General features: G+C 46.5%; 1 protein-coding gene across 1 annotated transcript; it reads left to right on the top strand.

The window, feature by feature from the left end:
* The first annotated feature begins 1,514 nt into the window (after positions 1–1,514).
* Positions 1,515–20,227, top strand: CREB3L3 (cAMP responsive element binding protein 3 like 3). Its single transcript, XM_035120607.3, has 10 exons — positions 1,515–1,660; positions 3,557–3,681; positions 7,172–7,457; positions 9,463–9,575; positions 9,717–9,851; positions 12,602–12,708; positions 16,224–16,292; positions 16,508–16,592; positions 17,212–17,308; positions 18,504–20,227. Exons 2-10 carry the CDS (start codon positions 3,559–3,561, stop codon positions 18,857–18,859), a joined length of 1,371 nt encoding a protein of 456 aa, XP_034976498.2. The 5' UTR covers positions 1,515–1,660; positions 3,557–3,558; the 3' UTR covers positions 18,860–20,227.
* The last annotated feature ends 397 nt before the right edge of the window (positions 20,228–20,624 follow it).

Below are 20,624 nucleotides of genomic sequence, written 5' to 3'. Positions count from 1 at the left end.
CACTGAACGTTCTTAAAATCGGTTAAATGCTCCTCCAGCATTTTGTAGAGAACAATGCCAAGGAAGCATCACTTCCTGTGGGGCTGCGGGCACCAAGTTTTGGAGGCAAATGCTGTGGGCTCTCATCCAGTCCATTACCAAGGCAAGCCAGCACATACACACCTGCCAACACCCACAATTGTAGCATTGTTCTGGGGCACCCTTTAGGGAGAAAAGGGTCTTTCAAATAACCTCCAGAATCATGCAGGGCTTTATAGGTTATGATTTGTTTTTCCTAAATTGGGCCATTCGTCCACCTACCCAGTGGGGCAACCCAATGTCCTTTTTAAGTGGAGATGTTGGAGTCTGAGCCTATGGCTTTCCCCAGGCCAGTGGCGGACCTTGGGGGGGTCTCAAATTTCAGCGGCTCCCTGCGCAACACCCAAATTCGGCACCCCTCCGGGCTCTTGTGCACAGTTCTAAATCGTAGCTGCTCCCGGTATGGTTGAACAAGTCGCACTCATCTAAATCAACCTCTGCCTATGCAGAATATGTGATTTACCACTGAGTTGTCAACATGGGATTTTTCGAATCTTTCATGGCAAAGCTATGACTGGTATGCTGCCCTGATCCGGGGTCCCTCCAGACTGGGAAGCTGAATCTGCAATATGTTCTTGATGCCTTAATGGTTCATTCTGCTTTCTTAGTGGTTCTGTGGTTCCTTTATTAGTTGTTATGTGATTTATTAGGTTTTTCTGCCACTGAGCTACAGCCTTTCCCTTAAAATGTTTCCGCCCGGGAGCTAAACAGGCGACCTTTCACACGGGAGGCAAAAGCAACAATTTCTAGAAACGTTATAGTGCAAAAGAAGCGGGACAAAAATAAACCAGAACATTTGAGGCGTAGAAAGCTATGAGATTTCAGCAAGAAATTACAGAATAGGCACTGGGTGGTAATGAAGCAGTGTGACCACCCCAAAACCTTAGCAGCCTCAAACAGTATTAAAAGAGAGGTCCCAGGATCAATTGGGTATGTGAGGGCTACTATCCATTTTTCTGTATTCCTTGGTCTTATTGTTTCTTTTCTTCTGCTTTTTCCAATGAAGCTGAAAACCTCGAAAGAAAGATTGTGTCTGACCGTCCTGATAGCAATAAAAAGGGCACATGCGCGGGGGGCGGGGGGGGGCTGACCCTAGAAGGCAATTATTGAACATGCTGTTCTTTTTCAGGGAGAGGAAGCTATTCTTGAAATCTAGGTAAAAGTTCGCCATGCGACACAGCCCAAGAGAGGACTTTGCACCTATGGGCTCACTGCCCACTCCAGACTGGAAAGGAGCAGGTGTGGGTGTGGGGGGTGGTGGTCAAAAGCTATTTAGATAACGGTTACTCAATTTGACCCAGCGACGCTGATTCCTTCTTTTTGCCCATCAACGACCAGTCTTTGGTCCCATTGGTGGACTGGACAAGGGGAGGGATTTATAATCCCCTGACGCTGGTTTTTTTTGTTTTGTTTAGCTGGAGTTTAAACTTTGCTACACAGCGGAAGAAGGTTTCGGGGCAGAGGGACCCAAGTGAGACAGGAGGAGAAAAACGAAGCCAGAGAGGCCACCATCAAGTTGGAATAAAGGCCGCTTGGCAAAAGCCACATTGAAGGAGGCCGAAGTCACCAACACACGGCTGGGGTGAGTTGGTGCAGTTTGGTTTGTGGCATGATTTGGCTTCCCCCCTGCTGCAGACCCCCACCACCACCACGTCCGCCACCGTTTGACCCAACCTGGGCCATCTTTGGAAACCTGAGCAATGCAAACAGGAGGACGAAGGTCAGGATGGAGAGGGGAGGGTGGAGGGGAGATTAAGCCTGTTAGCCGCTTGAGCAAGCAAACAGCAAACAGTTGCGTCTAGCTCAGATCCACAACCTGCAGATTCTGCTCAGAGTAGACCCATCAAAACCAACAAACCTAGGGGTTGCTTCCAATTTTAGTTCTGCTTGGAACAGACCTACTGGAATTACTTGACCTAAGTTAATCACGCTCATGAATTTCAGTGGGTCTGAGCGGAGAACGACTAACACTGGGCACAGCCCTAATCCGCCATGTTCATTAACTTTGGTGGGTCTACTCTGCGTAAAGTTAGCTGTATCGCGACACTCCACCTTTACAAAACTTGCGCAACTGACGCTCAAAACTTTGGGATTGTTGAGATCTGTACAAAAAAAAATTAATCCATTTCAGTCGTTTGACTCAAATTGGGTCTACTGGACCCAATTTTTTAAAGCAATGTAAACTAATGTCACTTCTGGGGCCCCTCTGGGATTAGGGCCCCTGAAGATTAAGCTTCATTAGTTTCATAGCAGATCCGCCCCTGGCACCAATACTTTTCCAATTTCAATTTATTCAATTCAGCACTGCATTCAGGGAGAATGGTAGCCACAACAACGGGGAAGGAGAGAAGAGTCTTGCTGCAGTTAAGTAACCAGCTCAGCTTGGCACTTTGAGCTATGACACCAGCACCCTTAACTGAAATGGCTTCTCTAAACCCTGTCGGAGATGGCACAAGGCCATGTCGAAAGAGCAGCTGGACATCGCAGGAGCCAAGGCGGGTGGGGAAGGAGTAACAGCTCATTCTCTGGTGATTCCTTCTGAGTTTTCAGGTAGCCACAACCTCTGAAAAACCGCTCTATGTGGGGCTACCTTTGAAGGTGACCCGGAAACTACAACTAATCCAGAATGCGGCAGCTAGACTGGTGACTGGGAGCGGCCGCCAAGACCACATAACACCGGTCTTGAAAGACCTACATTGGCTCCCAGTACGTTTCCGAGCACAATTCAAAGTGTTGGTGCTGACCTTTAAAGCCCTAAACGGCCTCGGTCCAGTATATCTGAAGGAGCATCTCCACCCCCATCGTTCTGCCTGGACACTGAGGTCCAGCGCCAAGGGCCTTCTGGCGGTTCTCTCGCTGTGAAAAGCGAAGTTACAGGGAACCAGACAGAGGGCCTTCTCGGTAGTGGCACCCTCCCATCAGATGTCTAGGAAATAAACAACTACAGTGGTACCTCGGTTTAAGAGCAGCCCTGTTTATGAACTATCCGGTTTAAGAACTCCGCAAAACCGGAAGTAGTGTCCCGGTTTGCGAACTTTACCTCGGTCTAAGAACGGAAGCCGAGCGGTGGAAGGGCACCGGCGGCGGGAGGCCTCATTAGGGAAAGCGTGCCTTGGTTTAAGAATGGTTTCAGTTTAAGAACGGACTTCCGGAACGGATTAAGTTCGTAAACCAAGGTACCACTGTACCTGACTTTTAGAAGACATCTGAAGGCAGCCCTGTTTAGGGAAGTTTTTAATATCTGATGTTTTATAGTATTTTTAATATTTTGTTGGAAGCCGCCCAGAGTGACTGGGGAAACCCAGCCAGATGGGTGGGGTATAAATAATAAATTGTTATTATTACTGTTATTGTTATTTCTGCATTGTGATGAATGCTGTGGATGTGGCCCACAATCCTGAGCTTCTGGCCATGCTGACTCCTCTCTCTCTCTCTCTCTCTCTCTCTCTCTCTCTCTCTCTCTCTCTCTCTCTCTCAGACATGACTGCCACCAGCCTTGACAGCATGGAGCTGCTGGACCTCCTCTTTGATCGGCAGGATGGGGTCCTTCGCAGTGTGGAGATTGGGTCAACGGCGACAGCTTGGATGGGACCAGAAGACAGTGTGAGTGTAAAAGCTTGTAGCAACACAGAAGCAGAGAGGGAATCATAGAACAGTAGGGTTGGAGGGGATCTCAAAGGGTCAGCCCAGCCCAGGATCACTCTTGCAGGCGACACCCACACCACAAAAGCTCAATGTCTAGCCCAGGGGTCAGCAAACTTTTTCAGCAGGGGGCCAGTCCACTGTCCCTCAGACTTTGTGGGGGGCTGGACTATATTTTGAAAAATAATATGAATAAATTCCTATACCCCACAAATAACCCAGAGATGCATTTTTAATAAAAGCACACATTCTACTCATGTAAAAACATGCTGATTCCCAGACTGTCCACGAGCCGGAGTTAGAAGGTGATTGGGCCGCATCCGGCCCCCGGACCTTAGTTTGGGGACCCCTGGTCTAGCCCCTCTCTGCAAAGCAGTGGCCAGAGTGCATGGGGTCACAGGCACCAACACAGAGTCTCCCCTTTGGGGAGTAGAAGACACTGTGAAGACTCTTGTGCTTTTAGGGTTTATTCACCTATTTCCACCCCCAGTCTGCACGGAGGGGGTACAGATCTTACAATGTGACCCAAAACATTGCAGGCAGTCCTTCCTCCTTCATCGCCAAGATGGATCTCCCTTCCTTTCCTCCTCCTTCTTCCCAGAAGCCCCTTGCCCTCCCCCAGAGCAGTTTTACCCAGGCAACCTTCCAAATCTCCAGTCTCCAGTCACAACTGGTGCAAAAAGTTCCATTGTCTTGTTAATCACCCAGGATGGCTCTCTTAACAGCCCTAGTTTGGCCAGGCTACCCAGGAATACCTTTGCAGCTTATATTCTCCCTTCCTATCACTAATAACCCCAAAATCCTAGCATTTATTAATTTTAGTGTTTAGGGGGACACCCCCCAGTTCTGTAACACCATGAATTTGAACAGCTGCGGCACCCCACCCAAGGAAATAGTGGGAAATGTAGTTTTCCATTCAACACCCAGCACCCTTAAACTACAGTTCCCATTATTATTATTATTTGGGGGGCACATATTCTTTAAATGTATTGTGTGGTATTCCGCTAAAGAAATGCGTGAGCAGCTTCTGCTTGTACAACAGGATTTTCATCTTCTTCCCCCCCTAGGCGTACACCCCATGCCCTTCCCCAAATCAGCTAGACTTAGAGAGTTGAGCGAGGGGAAACCCAGAACAGGCTTAGGTTGGTCCAGGTGGGGGGGGGCGAGAGAGACCTGTTGTGGAATAGAAGTTGCTCGACTTGTGCAAGGCACTACTTAGTGCTCCGCTGAATCGGAGACGGCCCAAAACATTCTGGCACCTGAGGCAAAGCACAAAATTGGAAGGCGAAAGTGAAGATCCACATCAGAACAAAGGGGGAATAAAGAACTACATTAGGGACAAGCGTGCTTTTTTTCCCTTAAAAAATGTTTAGGGGTACAGTGGTGCCTCGACTTACGAATGTAATCCATTCCGAAGGCACCTTTGTAGGTCGAAACATTCGTAAGCCGAAAAACCCCACTGGAAACGCAGTTTCCCATAGGGTTGCACTGGAAACGGGGGGAAATCGTAAGTCGAAGCAACCCTATCTAAAAATTCGTAAGTTGAAAAATCCCTATCTAAAACCGCCGCAGTTTGCTTTCGGATGTCGAGACATTCGTAAGCGCGCGGCCATTACCCCAATTCAAAAGTCGAATAATTCAGTTGTTGAGTCGTTCGTACGTCGAGGTACCACTGTACTCTCATTTTCTGACTCATATTGAAATACTGCCCCTCAATAAGGCCAAACTTTGATTCGCAAAATGTTTGGGGGTATACATACCCATGGGCGTCTTGCCCATAGAGGCAAGTGGCGCAGGGCACCAGGGCACCAAGTTCTGGAGGGCATCAGGGAAGAGGCGGAGGCTGGGCACGGAGCCTCCTGGCATCAGCTCGCTGCCCTCGCCCTCGCCCGCCTCCGCCATGCCGCGCCGAAGCAGCGCCATGTCCAAAGCCTCCACCTGCCGTGCCCACCACGGCACGGGCCCCAGGGAAGAGGCGGAGGCTGTGCACGGTGCCTCCCGGAATCAGCTTGCCCGCCTTGCTGAAGCAGCCCTGCGCCCAGAGCCTCCGCCTCTTCCCCACTGGAGGAGCCGCCCTCCAGCCACTGCCCGCCTCCTCCAGCCCCTCAAAGCTGCTGGCAGCGCCATAAAAAGGTCGACAACTCTGGGAAATGGGGGGGCACGCTGGAGGGATCTTTGCACCACGGCGCCGGATATACTTAAGATGGCCCTGTGCGTACCCCTGTATACCCCCAGGGAAAAAAGCATTGGGGGCAAGGATAGGAGACCAGAAGCACCTCCAGCTCACCAAGAAGCTGCTGCGGAGGTGGCATGAAGGGGGGTGCTGAGGAGATGGCAGATGCAAGGAGCGCATACATCGCAGCTGTTGTTGCCACTGCGGCAGCGGGCAATGCAATCCTTGGAGGCCAGATCTGCAGCCCTGGTGGATTCTGCCACCCAAGGCGCTTGCCTCACTTTGGCTCATTGGTTGTCCACTCCTGCGCTGAATACAGCCCACGGTGTGGTGAGACATTGGCCAGGCAAAGCTCTCTCACCAACAGGGAGGTCAGGCATCCTTTTTCACCGACTCCTTGCCATATTTTGCGCTCTCCTCTTTCACCCTCATTAAGAGGTTCTTTAATTCCCCCTCACTTTCTGCCATCAAAGTTGTGTCATCTGTATATCTGAGGTTGTTGATAGTTCTACCGACAATCTTAATTCCAGCTTGGGATTCATCCAGTCCAGCCTTTCGCATGATGAATTCTGCATATAAGTTAAATACCTGTAAGCAGGGAGACAATATACAGCCTTGTCGTACTCCTTTCCCAATTTTGAACCAATCAGTTGTTCCATATCCAGTTCTAACTGTAGCTTCTTGTACCACATAAGAGATTTTTCAGGAGACAGGTGAGGTGATCAGGCCATAGCTGCCAAGTCTCCTGTATTCCCCGGGAAACCCCCGTTTTTCTGGCTGTCCACAGCCGGAAAAACGATTTTTTTTGTTTTCCCAGGTTTATTCTGGCGCGGCGGCCATTTTGGAACTGGGCGGAACATGCTCAGAAGCGACTTTTGATGCTGCTCTGCCCAGTTCCAAAATGGCTGCAGTGCGACGTCTGGTGTGGCGGCCATTTTGGAACTGGGCACAGCAGCATCAAAAGTCACTTCTGAGCATGCTCCGCCCAGTTCCAAAATGGCGGCAGCGCTACTTCCGGTACGCTACTTCCGGTCCGGTACCCTTATTTTTCAGAGAGGAACTTGGCAGGTATTTTTTTAAGAACTTGCCATGCTTTGCTGTGGTCGACACAGTCAAAGATGGTTGGACAGTGTTCTCGAAGCTACTAACATGAGTTTGACCAAACTGCGGGAGGCAGTGGAAGACAGGAGTGCCTGGCGTGCTATGGTCCATGGGGTCATGAAGAGTCGGACATGATTAAACGACTAAACAACAAACAACTTGCCTGTCTTCTTACAGTGTTTGCTGAAAGCTCAAGAGAACGAGGATTTCATCAATTCTATCTTGGGGGCCCCAGATGCCACCCTTGACTCCCCGAGCTGGTCCCCGGCGGCCAGCGACAGCGGCCTCTCTGAGGACCCCAGCTCTGACCAACTGGACAGCCCCCCTCACTATGTGCCGACGGGCAGCCCTGGGACCTACTCTGACGGAGGCTCGCACAGTGACCTGGCTTACCGTTCCTACCTCCTGGTTCCGAAAGGGCCGGGTGCTGAGCTGAGAGAAGCGGAGGTGTCTATAGACTTCAGTGAGTGACCCCTTTGTCTTTCACTAGACCAGCTTTTCCCAAAGTGGGTGTAAGCTGCCTTAAAAAGTTGGTATCGCTGGATCATCCACATCAGTTTCGTTGACTTATTTATTTCAGAAAATTTATACATCACGTGATATTAAAAAAAAATGTTGCAGATCTAACTAATCAAATGTCTTCTCCCTCTTCCTCCTCCTCCTTCAGACCTTGTTTATTCAATTTCTTTATGATCAATCAAAAACCTTGCTTATTTCTTTGGTCCCGACTGTTCCTTGCTTAGAGTAGGAGGTGGTGCTGTGGTCTAAACCACTGAGCCTCTTGGGCTTGCCAATCAGAAGGTCGGCGGTTCAAATCCCCGCAATGGGGTGAGCTCCCGTTGCTCTGTCCCAGCTCCTGCCAACCTAGCAGTTTGAAAGCACGCCAGCACAAGTAGATAAATAGGTACCGCTGCGGTGGGAAGGTAAACGGCGTTTCCGTGCGCTCTGGTTTCCGTCACGTTGCGCCAGAAGTGGTTTTGTCCTGCTGGCCACATGACCCGGAAAGCTGTCTGGGGACAAACGCCGGCTCCCTCGGCCTGAAAGCTAGATGAGTGTCGCAACCCCATAGTCGCCTTTGATTGGGCTTAACCGTCCAGAGATCCTTTAACTTTTTTTTTACCCTACCTGCTTGAGTCACTCCTCTCCACGGCTAGGCTTCCTCTCCCGAGTTAAGCTCAGAAAGAGAAAAACCTGATCTTGAACATTGGGTGGTGTAGTTGTCTCTGCACAGCAACAGTTTGCAGGTGTTGCTGCCAGGAGATCTCCTATACATTATTGTGGTGGGTGGGAAGCAAGGCTTATGGGCTGAGCCTCCTTACGATCTGCCGGCTTGCACATTTTTCATTTGGGCTGCAAAGCCAGAAATAAGCCAAGCTGAGGGGTACCCTGTGAGCTTTCTTTTTGCACCAGAGCAAACAGATCGAAAAACAGAAGGGAAAGTGGACATCACTCCTCTTCAGGTGCTTCCAGAGGGCTTATTTCTTCAGCATTCGTCCTGATTTGTTTGCAGGGAGATTAGATGACCGTTTGCGTCAAAGCAACTGCTGCTCTGGCCCTGTCACTTTCCTTATCTCTAAAAAGTCTGACCTTTCGAGGGAGCAGGTTCCTCCAAGACCTGGCAGCCAACTTCTATTGCATAACCTGAATCTGTCAGTATGTGATTGAATCCCACACCAAATAAAGGGGCAGCCAGGGCAGTGTCCTCGGTCTCCAGGACCTGGTGTTAAGCGCATTGCTTAGGATCAGAGAATTGTAGGGAATCCCTGAGGGTCATCTAGTCTAACCCCCTACAAGGCAGGAATCGCAGCTAAAGAATCCCTGACAGATGGCCACCCAACCTCTCTTTAAAAACCTCCCGTCAACCACTTTCCGAAGTAGCCCAGCCCACTGTCAAACAGCTCTTACCGTCATAAAGTTCTTCCTAATGTTTAGTTTGAATCTGCTTTCTAGTATTTGAACCCATTGTTTCGAGTCCCACCCCTCTGGATCAGCAGAAAGCATAAGAGTTATGTATGCTAAACAGGCATGGCTCACCTGTGGCTCCTCCTTCCAAAATCGTTTGGAATCATTTTAAAATAAACTTAATGCACTTTAAAAAAAGATCTGCTTCTCCTATTGATCTCCTGCCGAGCTGCTTGCTCTTTGTTTTTTTGTGGGTTTTTTTGTTTACCGTTTTCATTTTTTCTAAAAACATTTTAATCCCTCCAATTACTCTCATAGGCCACCCGCTGTGATACCATGATGCCAAAAAGTTTTTTTGGGGGGGGGCTCTTCAAGCCCTTCCCCAGAGTTGTTGTATATATGATTATTTGTTTTGGGGGGGGGGGGAATAAAATTAATTAATTGTTTTTTTTTAAAAAAAATCCAAAGATCCCACATTGTAATACTGTAATGCCAAAAACCTCTTATATGCCGCCCCCATTTTTTTAAATGCAGCAGCTCTGAGCGGTTTGTTTCCTCTTTTGCAGATATGTGGGAGGCAGGATTTTACCCAGAGGAGCGGCAGGAACAAGCCGCCCCCCAGCTGAATTCGTGCACCCTGACCATAAAGGACCTCCTGTTGTCAAACAGCTGTGAGATGGTGAGACTCTCCATAAGGCTAAAGCTTTTGCGAGGCTTCCGAGAAATCCTGGTTTGCTTTTACAGAATTGTCTTCTGTTGGAGAACCTAGTAAGCATCCATCTTCGGCTTTGATTAATGTGCCCCCTTTGTCATGTCACAGCACCAGCAAGGCATGAACCCCTCGCTGTTGAGACAAACCCCAGGGACCTGCCAGGAACTGGTCCTGACCGAGGATGAGAAGAAGCTATTGGCCAAGGAAGGAGTGACTCTACCCACCCAGCTGCCTCTCACCAAGGTGCGGCAAACATAGCAATTTCACCAGACGTAAGGAGAGCATGTTACATCAGGCCAAAGGCTGGACCAGCATCCTGTTCTCACATTGGCCAACCAGATGCCTCAATGAGAATGCCCCCAGTATCTGGAAAGCACAGGAGGAGAGAGGGCTCTTGTGCTCGGTTCTGGCTTGCAGGATTCCCACATGCATCTGGGCGGCCACTATGAGGACAGGATGCTGGCTTAGATGGGCCATTGGCCCAGGGGTGTAGTGGGGTGGGGTGGGGCTACCAGGGCAATTGCCACAGGCACAAAAATAAATAAATGGGGCCACCTCCGCAGCTGCTATCCCGACCAGAGGCACCCCTCGTCCCACCTGCCTGCCTCACCTGATGTCAGGGATGTGGCTGAATCGAACGCCTGGGAAGAGTCCGACTCTGGAGACGAGGAATTGCAGCCACAGCCAGAGCAGGAGTGGGCTAGTAGTTCAGCCCCTCTTCACCAAGAGTTCCCAGACTCGGAAAGCTCACAGGCAGAGGGAGGGGAGGAGATAGATGACATTGAGGGGGTTGCTATGCAACCAGGAGGCAGGCAGTGTTTAAAGTAGGGGTTGTCAACCTGGCCCCTACAGCCCACTAGTGAGTGATTCAGGATTCTAGGTGGGCAGTAGGGGGTTCTACTGCACAAGCTGAATCCTCCTTCCATCGAGCACTGGTGGGTGGTAAGGAAACTTTACCATCAAGAAGGATGCATTAGTGGGCGGTAGGTATAAAAAGGTTGACTACCCCTGGACTGGATTAATCCCAAACCGGAATTAAGAATCCCAAACCGGAATTAAGATTGCCAGAAGAAATATCAACAACCTCAGATATGCAAATGACACAACTTGAGTGAGGAGGAATTAAAGAACCTTTTAATGAGGGTGAAAGAGGAAAGTGCAAAATATGGTCTGAAGCTCAACATCAAAAAAAACAACAACTAAGATCATGGCCACTGGTCCCATCACCTCCTGGTAAATAGAAGGGGAAGAAATGGAGGCTGTGAGAGATTTTACTTTTTGGGCTCCATGATCACTGCAGATGGTGACAGCAGTCACAAAATTAAAAGACTCCTGCTTCTTGGGAGAAAAGCAATGACAAACCTAGACAGAATCTTAAAAAGCAGAGACATCACCTTGCCGACAAAGGTCCGTATAGTTAAAGCTATGGTTTTCCCAGTAGTGATGTATGGAAGTGAGAGCTGGACCATAAAGAAGTCTGATCGCCAAATAATGGATGCTTTTGAATTATGGTGCTGGAGGAGACTCTTGAGCAGGGGTCAGCAACCTTTTTCAGCCATTGGCCGGTCCACCGTCCCTCAGACCATGTGGGGGGCTGGACTATATTTTGGAAGAAAAAAAACGAACAGATTAACACAAATAACCCAGAGATGCATTTTAAATAAAAGCACAGAATCTACTCATGTACAAACACCAGGCAGGCCCCACAAATAACCCAGAGATGCATTTTAAATAAAAGCACACATTCCACTCATGTAAAAACACCAGGCAGGCCCCACAAATAACCCAGAGATGCATTTAAATAAAAGGACACATTCTACTTATGTAAAATCATGCTGATTCCTGGACCTTAGGTTGCCTACCCCTACTCTTGAGAGTCCCATGGACTGCAAGAAGATCAAACCTATACATTCTTAAGGAAATCAGTCCTGAGTGCTCACTGGAAGGACAGATCCTGAAGCTGAGGCTCCAATACTTTGGCCACCTCATGAGAAGAGAAGACTCCCTGGAAAAGACCCTGATGCTGGGAAAGATGGAGGGCACAAGGAGAAGGGGACAACAGAGGGCGTGATGGTTGGACAGTGTTCTCGAAGCTACCAACATGAGTCTGACCAAACTGCGGGAGGCAGTGGAAGACAGGAGTGCCTGGCGTGCTCTGGTCACGAAGCGTCGGACACGACTAAATGACTAAACAACAACAAACCCCTGGTTTAGAGGGATCTTCGTTTGATAGCGGGGTGGTGGTGGTGGTTGTTCACCCACCTTCTCGAACCAGAAGAGCTGAAAGGGTTAAAATGCAATGGAAGTGTAAGAGAGGAAGGACTGGACTTTGGCGTCCTTCATGCTGTGACGGGCGGAGACTCGTAGCTAAGGGCGGCAGGCCCGAAGCCGCTCTCTGGATGTAAATAAGGGGTCAGCAAACTTTTTCAGCAGGGGGCTGGTCCACTGTCCCTCAGACCTTGTGGGGGGCCGGACTATTTGGGGGGTGGGATGAACGAATTCCTATGCCCCACAAATAACCTAGAGATGCATTTTAAATAAAAGTGAACATTCTACTCATGTAAAAACATGCTGATTCCTGGACCGTCCGCGGGCCGGATTTAGAAGGCAATTGGGCTGGATCTGGCCCCCAGGCCTTAGTTTGCCTACCCATTATGTAAATTGTAAATAAATGTACACAAAACTGCCAGAGACTCATTAATTTCTTATTGGAGCTTGCTTGCCTGCCTGAGATTATTACACGTGAGTATCACACCAAGCTGGAGCTGGGAGAGGAAGGTCCTTTGCATCCTTCTACCACAATTTGTGAATTTCCACGAGTTAATTCACAAACCCATACAAAAATACAGTACAGAAAGCGGGGGAAACAAGAAACTGAAATGGACTTATTTTCCCATGCCTACCTTAAGCTGGTTGCAAAAAAAAAAAAAAATCTAGTTAGTAGCCCCATGACTAGAATCCAGCTGTTAAGCTGTTTCCTTTGCACCTTGCAGTATGAGGAGAGAGTCCTCAAGAAGATTCGCCGAAAGATCCGGAACAAGCAGTCGGCGCAGGAAAGTCGGAAGAAGAAGAAAGAGTATATTGATGGACTGGAGAGCCGGTACGTCATCTTTCTGCTCCCTCTTCCAGTAGAATTTATTCATAGTCTGATAAGGAAGGGGAAAAGTAGATGTGAAAGTTGAGATTTTTGAGTTTAGTGTTTAGTTCAGTTTATTTATTTATTTATACTTTCCATATTCATACATTTCGTTGGTTTTACAATCAATCTGACATCCCAAAATTTGACTTCCTTCCCCCTCTTTCTGTGGTTTCTAAAATTTATTTCTTTTTTCTTTTTTCTAATATGCTTTTTATTAGTTTTCTTACTCAACAAACACACACAAGAAATTAACAGAAATGATAAAATAATAACAAAGAAACCATACATACATCCATAAATCCATACGTTCTTACAAAAGAACTTATGCCACCACATTTTTGATTCCCAGTTCCTTATCTTCCCCAATAGACTTCCGTCTTCCTCAAAGCAGGTCTGTCTTATCTGTTTAATAAACTGCTTCTTTAATAATTTTGCCATTTCTTCTGTTATCTGAACACTATACTTATAATCCATATTGTGGTTTGTGAAAATTAATCAAATTAATCAAAGATTTTAACTTGAGGGCACTGTTTTTAATATAAACATTCTTTATAAATTTCACACTCCTTTTTTAACTTTTGGTATGGCTGTCTTCTAATTGCCTCTGTCATTTTTGCCAGTTCAAGATATTCAAATAATATATCCTGCCAATCCTCGCTTGTTGGTACTAATTCTCCTTTCTAATTTCTGGCAATTAATATTCTTACTGCTGTTGTAGCATATAAGAATATTATCTTTTTTCATTTGGAATATCTGAATCTAAAATGCCTAAGAGGAAGGCTTCTGGTTTATTTATGAAAGTTTGATTAAATATTTTTTTCAATTCCTCATATATAGCATCCCCAAAATTCTTAGTTTTCTTTGCAAGCCCACCACATGTGAATTAGTGTCCCTTCTGCCTGTTTACATCTCCAGCACGTATTAGATCTCATTTTATACATTTTGGATAGTTTGCTGGGAGCTATATACCATCTGTAAAACATCTTCAAAAGATTTTCCTTAACTGTATAACAGGCCATAAATGTCCATTCTTTATTCCATAATCTTTCTCATGCTGATAGTTAGATATTTTAACCAAAATCTTTCGACCACTTAATCATTACTTCTTTCACCTCCTATTCTAGAAGAAGCCTATACATTCTAGATATTACTTTTTCTTATTTGGTAGTAATTCTTTGTCTACTTATTATTATTCTGTTGCAAAACCCTTTTTCTTATCTATCTAAAACACCTCGTTTAGTTGATAATATTGTAGCCAGCCCGTTAGGTGATGTTTTATTTTCTCGATTTTTTCACTTTCAATTTGTTGTTTTCTTCTTGGCCCAGTTTGCTTCTGTTTGTTTTTTTCACTGCTGTGGCCTCCAAAGGGGATAGCCACCAGGGAGTTTTGGGTTCCAATATATCTTTATATTTTTCCCATACCTTATATAGTGGTTTTCTTATAGCATGGTTCAGGAAGCCTCTATGATTTTTAACTTTCTCATATCCCAGGTATGCATGCCACCCAAAACGATTATCGAAACCTTCCAAATCTAGTAAAACTGAGTTCTGCAGTGTCATCCAATCCTTTAACCAACATAAATAAGCCGATTCATAATAAAGTTTCAGGTTAAATTTATTTCTTAAAATCTTCTGCATATCCAAGTTCATTTAATTTGCTCATTTCATTATCGGCTCTTGTAAAACAGCAGGTTATTATAATAATCCTGCCAATGTTTTTATCCGTTTACAAATATCTGTAAATATTAAATAAACCCATTTCCATTCTTTTATAAAAAAAGTTTGTTATCTTGATTTATTCTTCTTCTGGTAAGTTTCGTGCATTTCTGCGTATTCCATAAGTTTTTGCATCCATTCTTCCTTAGCTGGGACTTCTGCTTCTTTCCACTTTGGGGCATGTAACATTCTTGCTGCTGTAGTCGCATACATAAATAAATTTCTATACAATTTAGGTAATTCTGTCCCTATAATTCCTAAAAGAAAAGCTTCTGGTTGTTGTTTTTTAAATAAAAGTTATTTTGAACATCCTTTTTGATTTGTTATATATCTTTTCCCAGTAACCTTGCTACAGTACAACCACCACATATGATAAAAAGAACCTTATTTCTCTTTACATTTCCATAATGTTCAGGTTTTTTAAAAACAACAACAACAACAACAACAACAACAACAACATATACAGCAGACAAGGGGCATGTCTGTGCTGCGGATAAGTCACACAATCAGGGAACTGTCGAGTTGGAAGTGACTCCAGGGGTTATCCAGTCAAGTCCTCTGCAGGGCAAGGATCACAGGGACTTAACTCTTTTCTCCTATGCTGTAACTAAGAACAGGAGAGAGATTAGATTCAGTTAGCATGTAAAGGCATACCTACCTGATTTGCACTTCCTGAAACAATATGTGAACCGCCTGTCCTCCAAAATTTGCATTTCTCGGAATTCTGCGATGCGGTTCTCCAGCCAAGCAACATGCACAAAAATGCATATGGTAGGGTACAGAGTGCGCAGGTCAATGCATTAGTGTGGAACATAAGTTACAAAAATCCATTGTACTGGGGAAATTGGCTTTGCAAGAATGTGTGTATTTGGCAAAATCGCATACAAAAGGGTGTAGATTTGGAGAAGTTCATACAAAAAATGCTTGCTGGTATTAAAGAGCACTTCTTTTTTTTAAAAAATGAAATGAAATAATTGCAAACTGATGGGGAAATGTGGCGAATTAGGACTGGCAAAATGAGAGATAGTTTCAGGCGTGAAGAGTCCTCCCCTCCCTTCAGTAACTTCACAGACAAGAATTAAGAAGCAGTTTATGTTTTATAGTCCTTTTTATTCAGTCATCTGGTTGCAAGCAAGAAGAGCAGTTGGCTACTCTAAATCCTTCCCCTTTTGTCCCCAGCAACATCCTGGGCACCAATGGGCAGTTCCTCCTCCTCCTCTCTGCATTCTTTGTCCTCTAATACGGATGGACCCCCTAGTTCTTGGGGAGGGTGTCCCCCCCACTCTCTAATGACCTCTCTGCTGGCTGTTCCCTCCCTTCTGTTTCTCTTTCTGTTATCTCGTAACTAGGCAACTCCTGCTGAAGCTACTCAGTGTCTGTGTCTCTCTCTGCTCCTGAAACCGCTGAAAACGGAGGGGGCAAATCTCCCCCCTCCTCCTCCTCTTCAGAAAGGAGCTGATCTGCCTGAGAAAGCATTCCCCACTCCTCTGATTCAGACAGAGACACAAATGGACCAATCTGCCACTCCCTAGCTGCAGTTCTGACAAAAACCCCTCCTGCGAAGTTGTCGCTTGCATTGGAAAGGGAATCTGCCGCTGGCACCAATGGAAGCTTTACACTCGGTTCTCTCTGCTCCTTGTGCATAGATCTTGCCGCCTCGTTTTCTCAGCCAACAGGACATTTCAAGTTTTAAGGAATTTTTAGGGGGTGGCCGGGCTTCTTGCTATCCTTTCCTACTCACCTGCTTTGCCGTCTTTCAGGATGTCCGCCTGCACAGCTCAGAACCAGGAGTTGCAAAGGAAGGTCGTTCACTTGGAGAAGCAGAACTTGTAAGTCGTTTCCTGCTTCCATTGTAGTTTTTTTTCCCCAAACCGGGAAGCAGTAGCTCACGGTGGGGGGGGGGTGGATGGAGAGAGACCGCAAGACATTTGTACCTGCGCAGATGTAGGAAGTATGGAGGACTGAATTTAAGAATAGAAATGCGAGAACACCGAAATGGACAGAAATGCACCCATCCCTAGTTATCCACCTAATTTCTTCCCAGGTCCCTCCTGCAGCAACTGAAGAAACTCCAAGGACTGGTGATGCAGTCAAGCGGCAAGGCAGCCCAAACAGGCACTTGCATTGCGGTATGTGGTGGGGGTGGTGTCATGTGGGTGTCAAAGAAGCTGGCCTATTCCCCCTCCCCGCTGCCTCTTTTCAAGACAGGTTTTGGGATGAGTCAAGGCTTGGATGAGTCTGTGCAGCTTGGGCCAATGATTGAGAGAGACCCCATGGCCTTTCAGAGGTTGCCGGGCTCCAAGTCCTACTCAAGAGTGGGCCTGTGGAAGTTAATGGGCACGACTAAGACTAAGACTAAACCACTGAGCCTCTTGGGCTTGCCGATCAGATCGGTGGTTCGAATCCCTGCAACAGGGTGAGCTCCCGTCGCTCAGTCCCAGCTCCTGCCAACCTAGCAGTTTGAAAGCACGCCAAAAAGTGCAAGTAGATAAATAGGTACCACTCCGGCGGGAAGTTAAACAGCATTTCCGTGTGCTGCTCTGGTTTCACCAGAAGCAGCTTAGTCCTGCTGGCCACATGACCCGGAAAAACTGTCTGCAGACAAACGCCGGCTCCCTCGGCCTGTAAAGCGAGATGAGCTCCGCAACCCCAGAGTCGTCTGCGACTCAACTTAACTGTCAGGGGTCCTTTAACTTTACCTTTTAAGACAGACACCTGACTCTGCTTTCTGCCCCCCACCCCTTTCAGGTCCTGCTGCTTTCCTTTGCCCTGATCGTCTTCCCCTCCATCAGACCTTTCACTCACAACAAAGCAGAGTTGGAAGGAGACTTCATACCTGTGAGAGGTGAGCGATGGGCTGGGAGAAAATGAGTGGCTGACGAGCGCACACACACACACAGTTAATTGCCAGAGGTACTGAATATTTGATGCACAGAACTTCTTGTTTTGTGTCCAGTAGCTAGGGATTGGGGAGGGAATGATTCAGTACCTATTTAATGGCAAACATACCTAATTTTGAGCTTCCAAATCATTGGAGGTTTTTCAGCAAAGGATGGGTGGGAAACCCAGCCAGATGGGTGAGGTATTATTATTATTATTATTATTATTATTATTATTATTATTATTATTATTTCCTCAAGTTCCAAGATGATCATTTTCCAAACGATTACAGATTAGTTCAACGTAATACAAGGATTGGAAGCCAACCCTTATGAGGCATGGTTGAGGGAGTTAGGTATGTTTAGCTTGGGAAACAGAAGACTGAGAGGCGACAGGATAGCCACCTTCCTGAGGGTAAGAGCTGTTTGGCAGGGCGACGGACTCCCTCGGAAGGTGGTGGACTCTTCTTCCTTGGAGGTTTTAAAGCAGAGGTTGGATGGTCATCTGTCAGGGATGCTTTAGTTGAGATTCCTACATTGCAGGTGCTTGGAGTAGATCACCCTTGGGGTCCCTTCCAGCTCTACGATTCTACGCTTCTCTGAAATGCAGGCCCCTCAATTTCTGAGCCCTTGTTTGGTTTCTGATAATTGGTTCTCATGGAAAACTTACAGATTCTTGCTTCACACAATTAACTGAAGGCAGTGTCAATTTACTCTTGGAAGAAAGCCAAGGTCTGCCTGGCCTGGCAACAACTCTCTGATTGGTTAATGACCAGCACTCAACTCTGTTTTCTAGGAATGCTAGCACAGTTGTTTCTTGTGGGTGTTAGGAGTAGGAGTGCTGCATATGGTTGGAGAGAGAGAGAGAGAGAGAGAGAGAGAGAGAGAGAGAGAGAGAGAGAGAGTAAGGATTTATTTTGCTTTGCTTTGTATGCAGAAACTCTGCTGGTTTTATTTTCTTTTAATAAATCCTATAAAGTTATTCTGCGTCTAGCCGACTAGTCATTTCCACCTCAACTAGCTTCTGCGCTGTGCAGGAAAACTCTGCTACGTTTGGGCTAAAGCCACTAGAGCTATGCCTGACACTTCAAAATTATAAGATAATCGAGCCCATGTACCCCTCATGGCGCTCATGCCTTGCCTTTCTCCCCCTCTTCCCAGTTTTTTCCAGGTCCCTCAACAACGATGCTTCTTCCAGGGTTGCCTACCCCATGGCAAAGGAAGCCGACCAGAGCTCCATGGAGCCTGAGAAACCCCTCTGGACCAAATACGCCCACAAAGGCCACACGGAGCAGGATGAAACCCTCAAAAACCTGGTCATTAGGCACCACGTCTTGTCAAGGCACCACGACGCAGGAGAGGCTGTGGTGAGCAACAGCACCGAGCCTTTGCACGAGGTCACCTACTCGCACTTGGAGGGACTTGAAGGCCCCAGGGAACACAGCTTGGCATCCACGGCCTGGGCAGAGTCTGGCCAGCCCAGCAAGGGGGTCTTGGAGCAGGCCGACGAGTTGTGACCCTCTCTTCCTGCTGCTCTCCCCTGTATGGCATTTGGAGACTTAATAGGGGGTGGTTATGTGGGACAGGGCTGGATGTGTGTGGACCAAACTGCTTCTTTCCCACTGAGCAGGGAGGGGGAAAGGCATGACGGTGCTGTTTGCAAGAGAGCAAGTGAAAAGTGTAAAGAGGGTGGCCTGCTTTCTTCTCGCCCTCTCCGTGATAAGCCTCAGAAAAGCCCAACTCCCTACCCCCAGTGCCTGCAGTCAGCAGCGGGCCTCATTGAATTTGCTGCCAAGAAGTGTGGTGGAGTCTCCTTCTTTGGAGGTCTTTAAGAAGAGGCTTGACAGGCATATGTCAAGAATGCTTTGATGGTGTTTCCTGCTTGGCAGGGGGTTGGACTGGATGGCCCTTGTGGTCTCTTCCAACTCTATGATTCATGCAGAGGGTCTCAGCCTAAGGCTCATTGAGTCCATCCTTCCTCTGCCCACTGGACACCTCACTAAGCAATTCCTCCTCTGTTTTAGAGGTTATGTCCGACATTGCCCACATGTTTTCGAGTATATTTCTTTGCAGCCATGAGGGCTAGAAACTCCCAAATGAAAGCTTGGTTAGGCAGGGAAAGGAAGTGATTTTCGTCCTGTCCTGGGTTTGTCTCAAACAGTGCTGTTCCTGTTCTGCTACAGTTAGGCTTCTAGGGGAAAAAAACCCATGTTGTTTCTTTCGCTATTTGCTGTAGCCTGGAAGTAATGAATTGTGTAATTAATCACAACGGAAGGGAAGCATCAGAAGAAAATTATTTATGTGATGTTTGTGGACTAAAAAAATAATAATTCATTGCAAATACCACTTGTATGGGAAATAATTTATAATGAATTGGAAAAGAATATTTAAAAGTACATTTCCAAAAAAAAAACCCAGTCCTTTTTGTTGGGGATAATTCAGATGGAAATTCTCAGTTGTCAAGAAAGACATGCCACTACTGCTGCCCGTGTTTTGTTAGCCCAAAAATGGAAAATGAGTGAGGTCCCAACTAAAGAAGAATGGCAACTTAAACTGATGGAATATGTGCAGCTTGCGGACCTAACATATAGAATAAGAGAAGAAGAAGAACATATGTTTAGAGATTGGAAAAAGTTTACTGAATATATGGGGGGAAATTGTGTATACTTGGAAACGCTGGCAGCATTAAGATAAATTCAACAGTGTAAATAAGTTTTAATGGATATAATAATGGAATAGTGAATGATATGGTTTCTGTAAAATATGCAAGGATTTATGATATGTAAAATGAACCATGGAAAGAGAAGAAGGGAAGACACTGACATTTTAAGGTTGTTTAATGAATATTTTAAATTGTAAAATAGAAAACTTAATAAAAATTATTTAAAAAGAGCAAAATACCACTTGTATTAGCTTGTGTGATTTCCGTTCCTAACCTCCGAAGAACACGCAAATTGCGGAAATGTCAGTTTCCGCTTCTGGCAGAATTCTATGACCTCCCCAGGGAACCCTGAGGTTCTTAGGGAGCTGGATTCTGTGGCTGCATTCTCCAGCTTTTGTGTGCACCTTTGCAGAATTACAGCAAGGTTATACATCCCTGGTTATACTCTTTTCTACTGTAGAATTAGAGCCGAGAAGCTTCTACAGTCCAACTCTTTGAGCCAGTTTTCAATAAACAAATATATTTTCTTACCTTACATTTCATTTTATCCGGGGCTTCTTCCAGCGGCCTCCCAACTAGTCAAGTTCAACACCAGTTTTGTTTTAGGCGCTCCTGAACCA

This window comes from Zootoca vivipara, chromosome 6 (assembly GCF_965207765.1).
Source record: "Zootoca vivipara chromosome 6, rZooViv2.hap1.1, whole genome shotgun sequence".
Lineage (NCBI taxonomy): Eukaryota > Metazoa > Chordata > Lepidosauria > Squamata > Lacertidae > Zootoca > Zootoca vivipara.
This window is presented reverse-complemented; position numbering and strand designations above follow the sequence as displayed.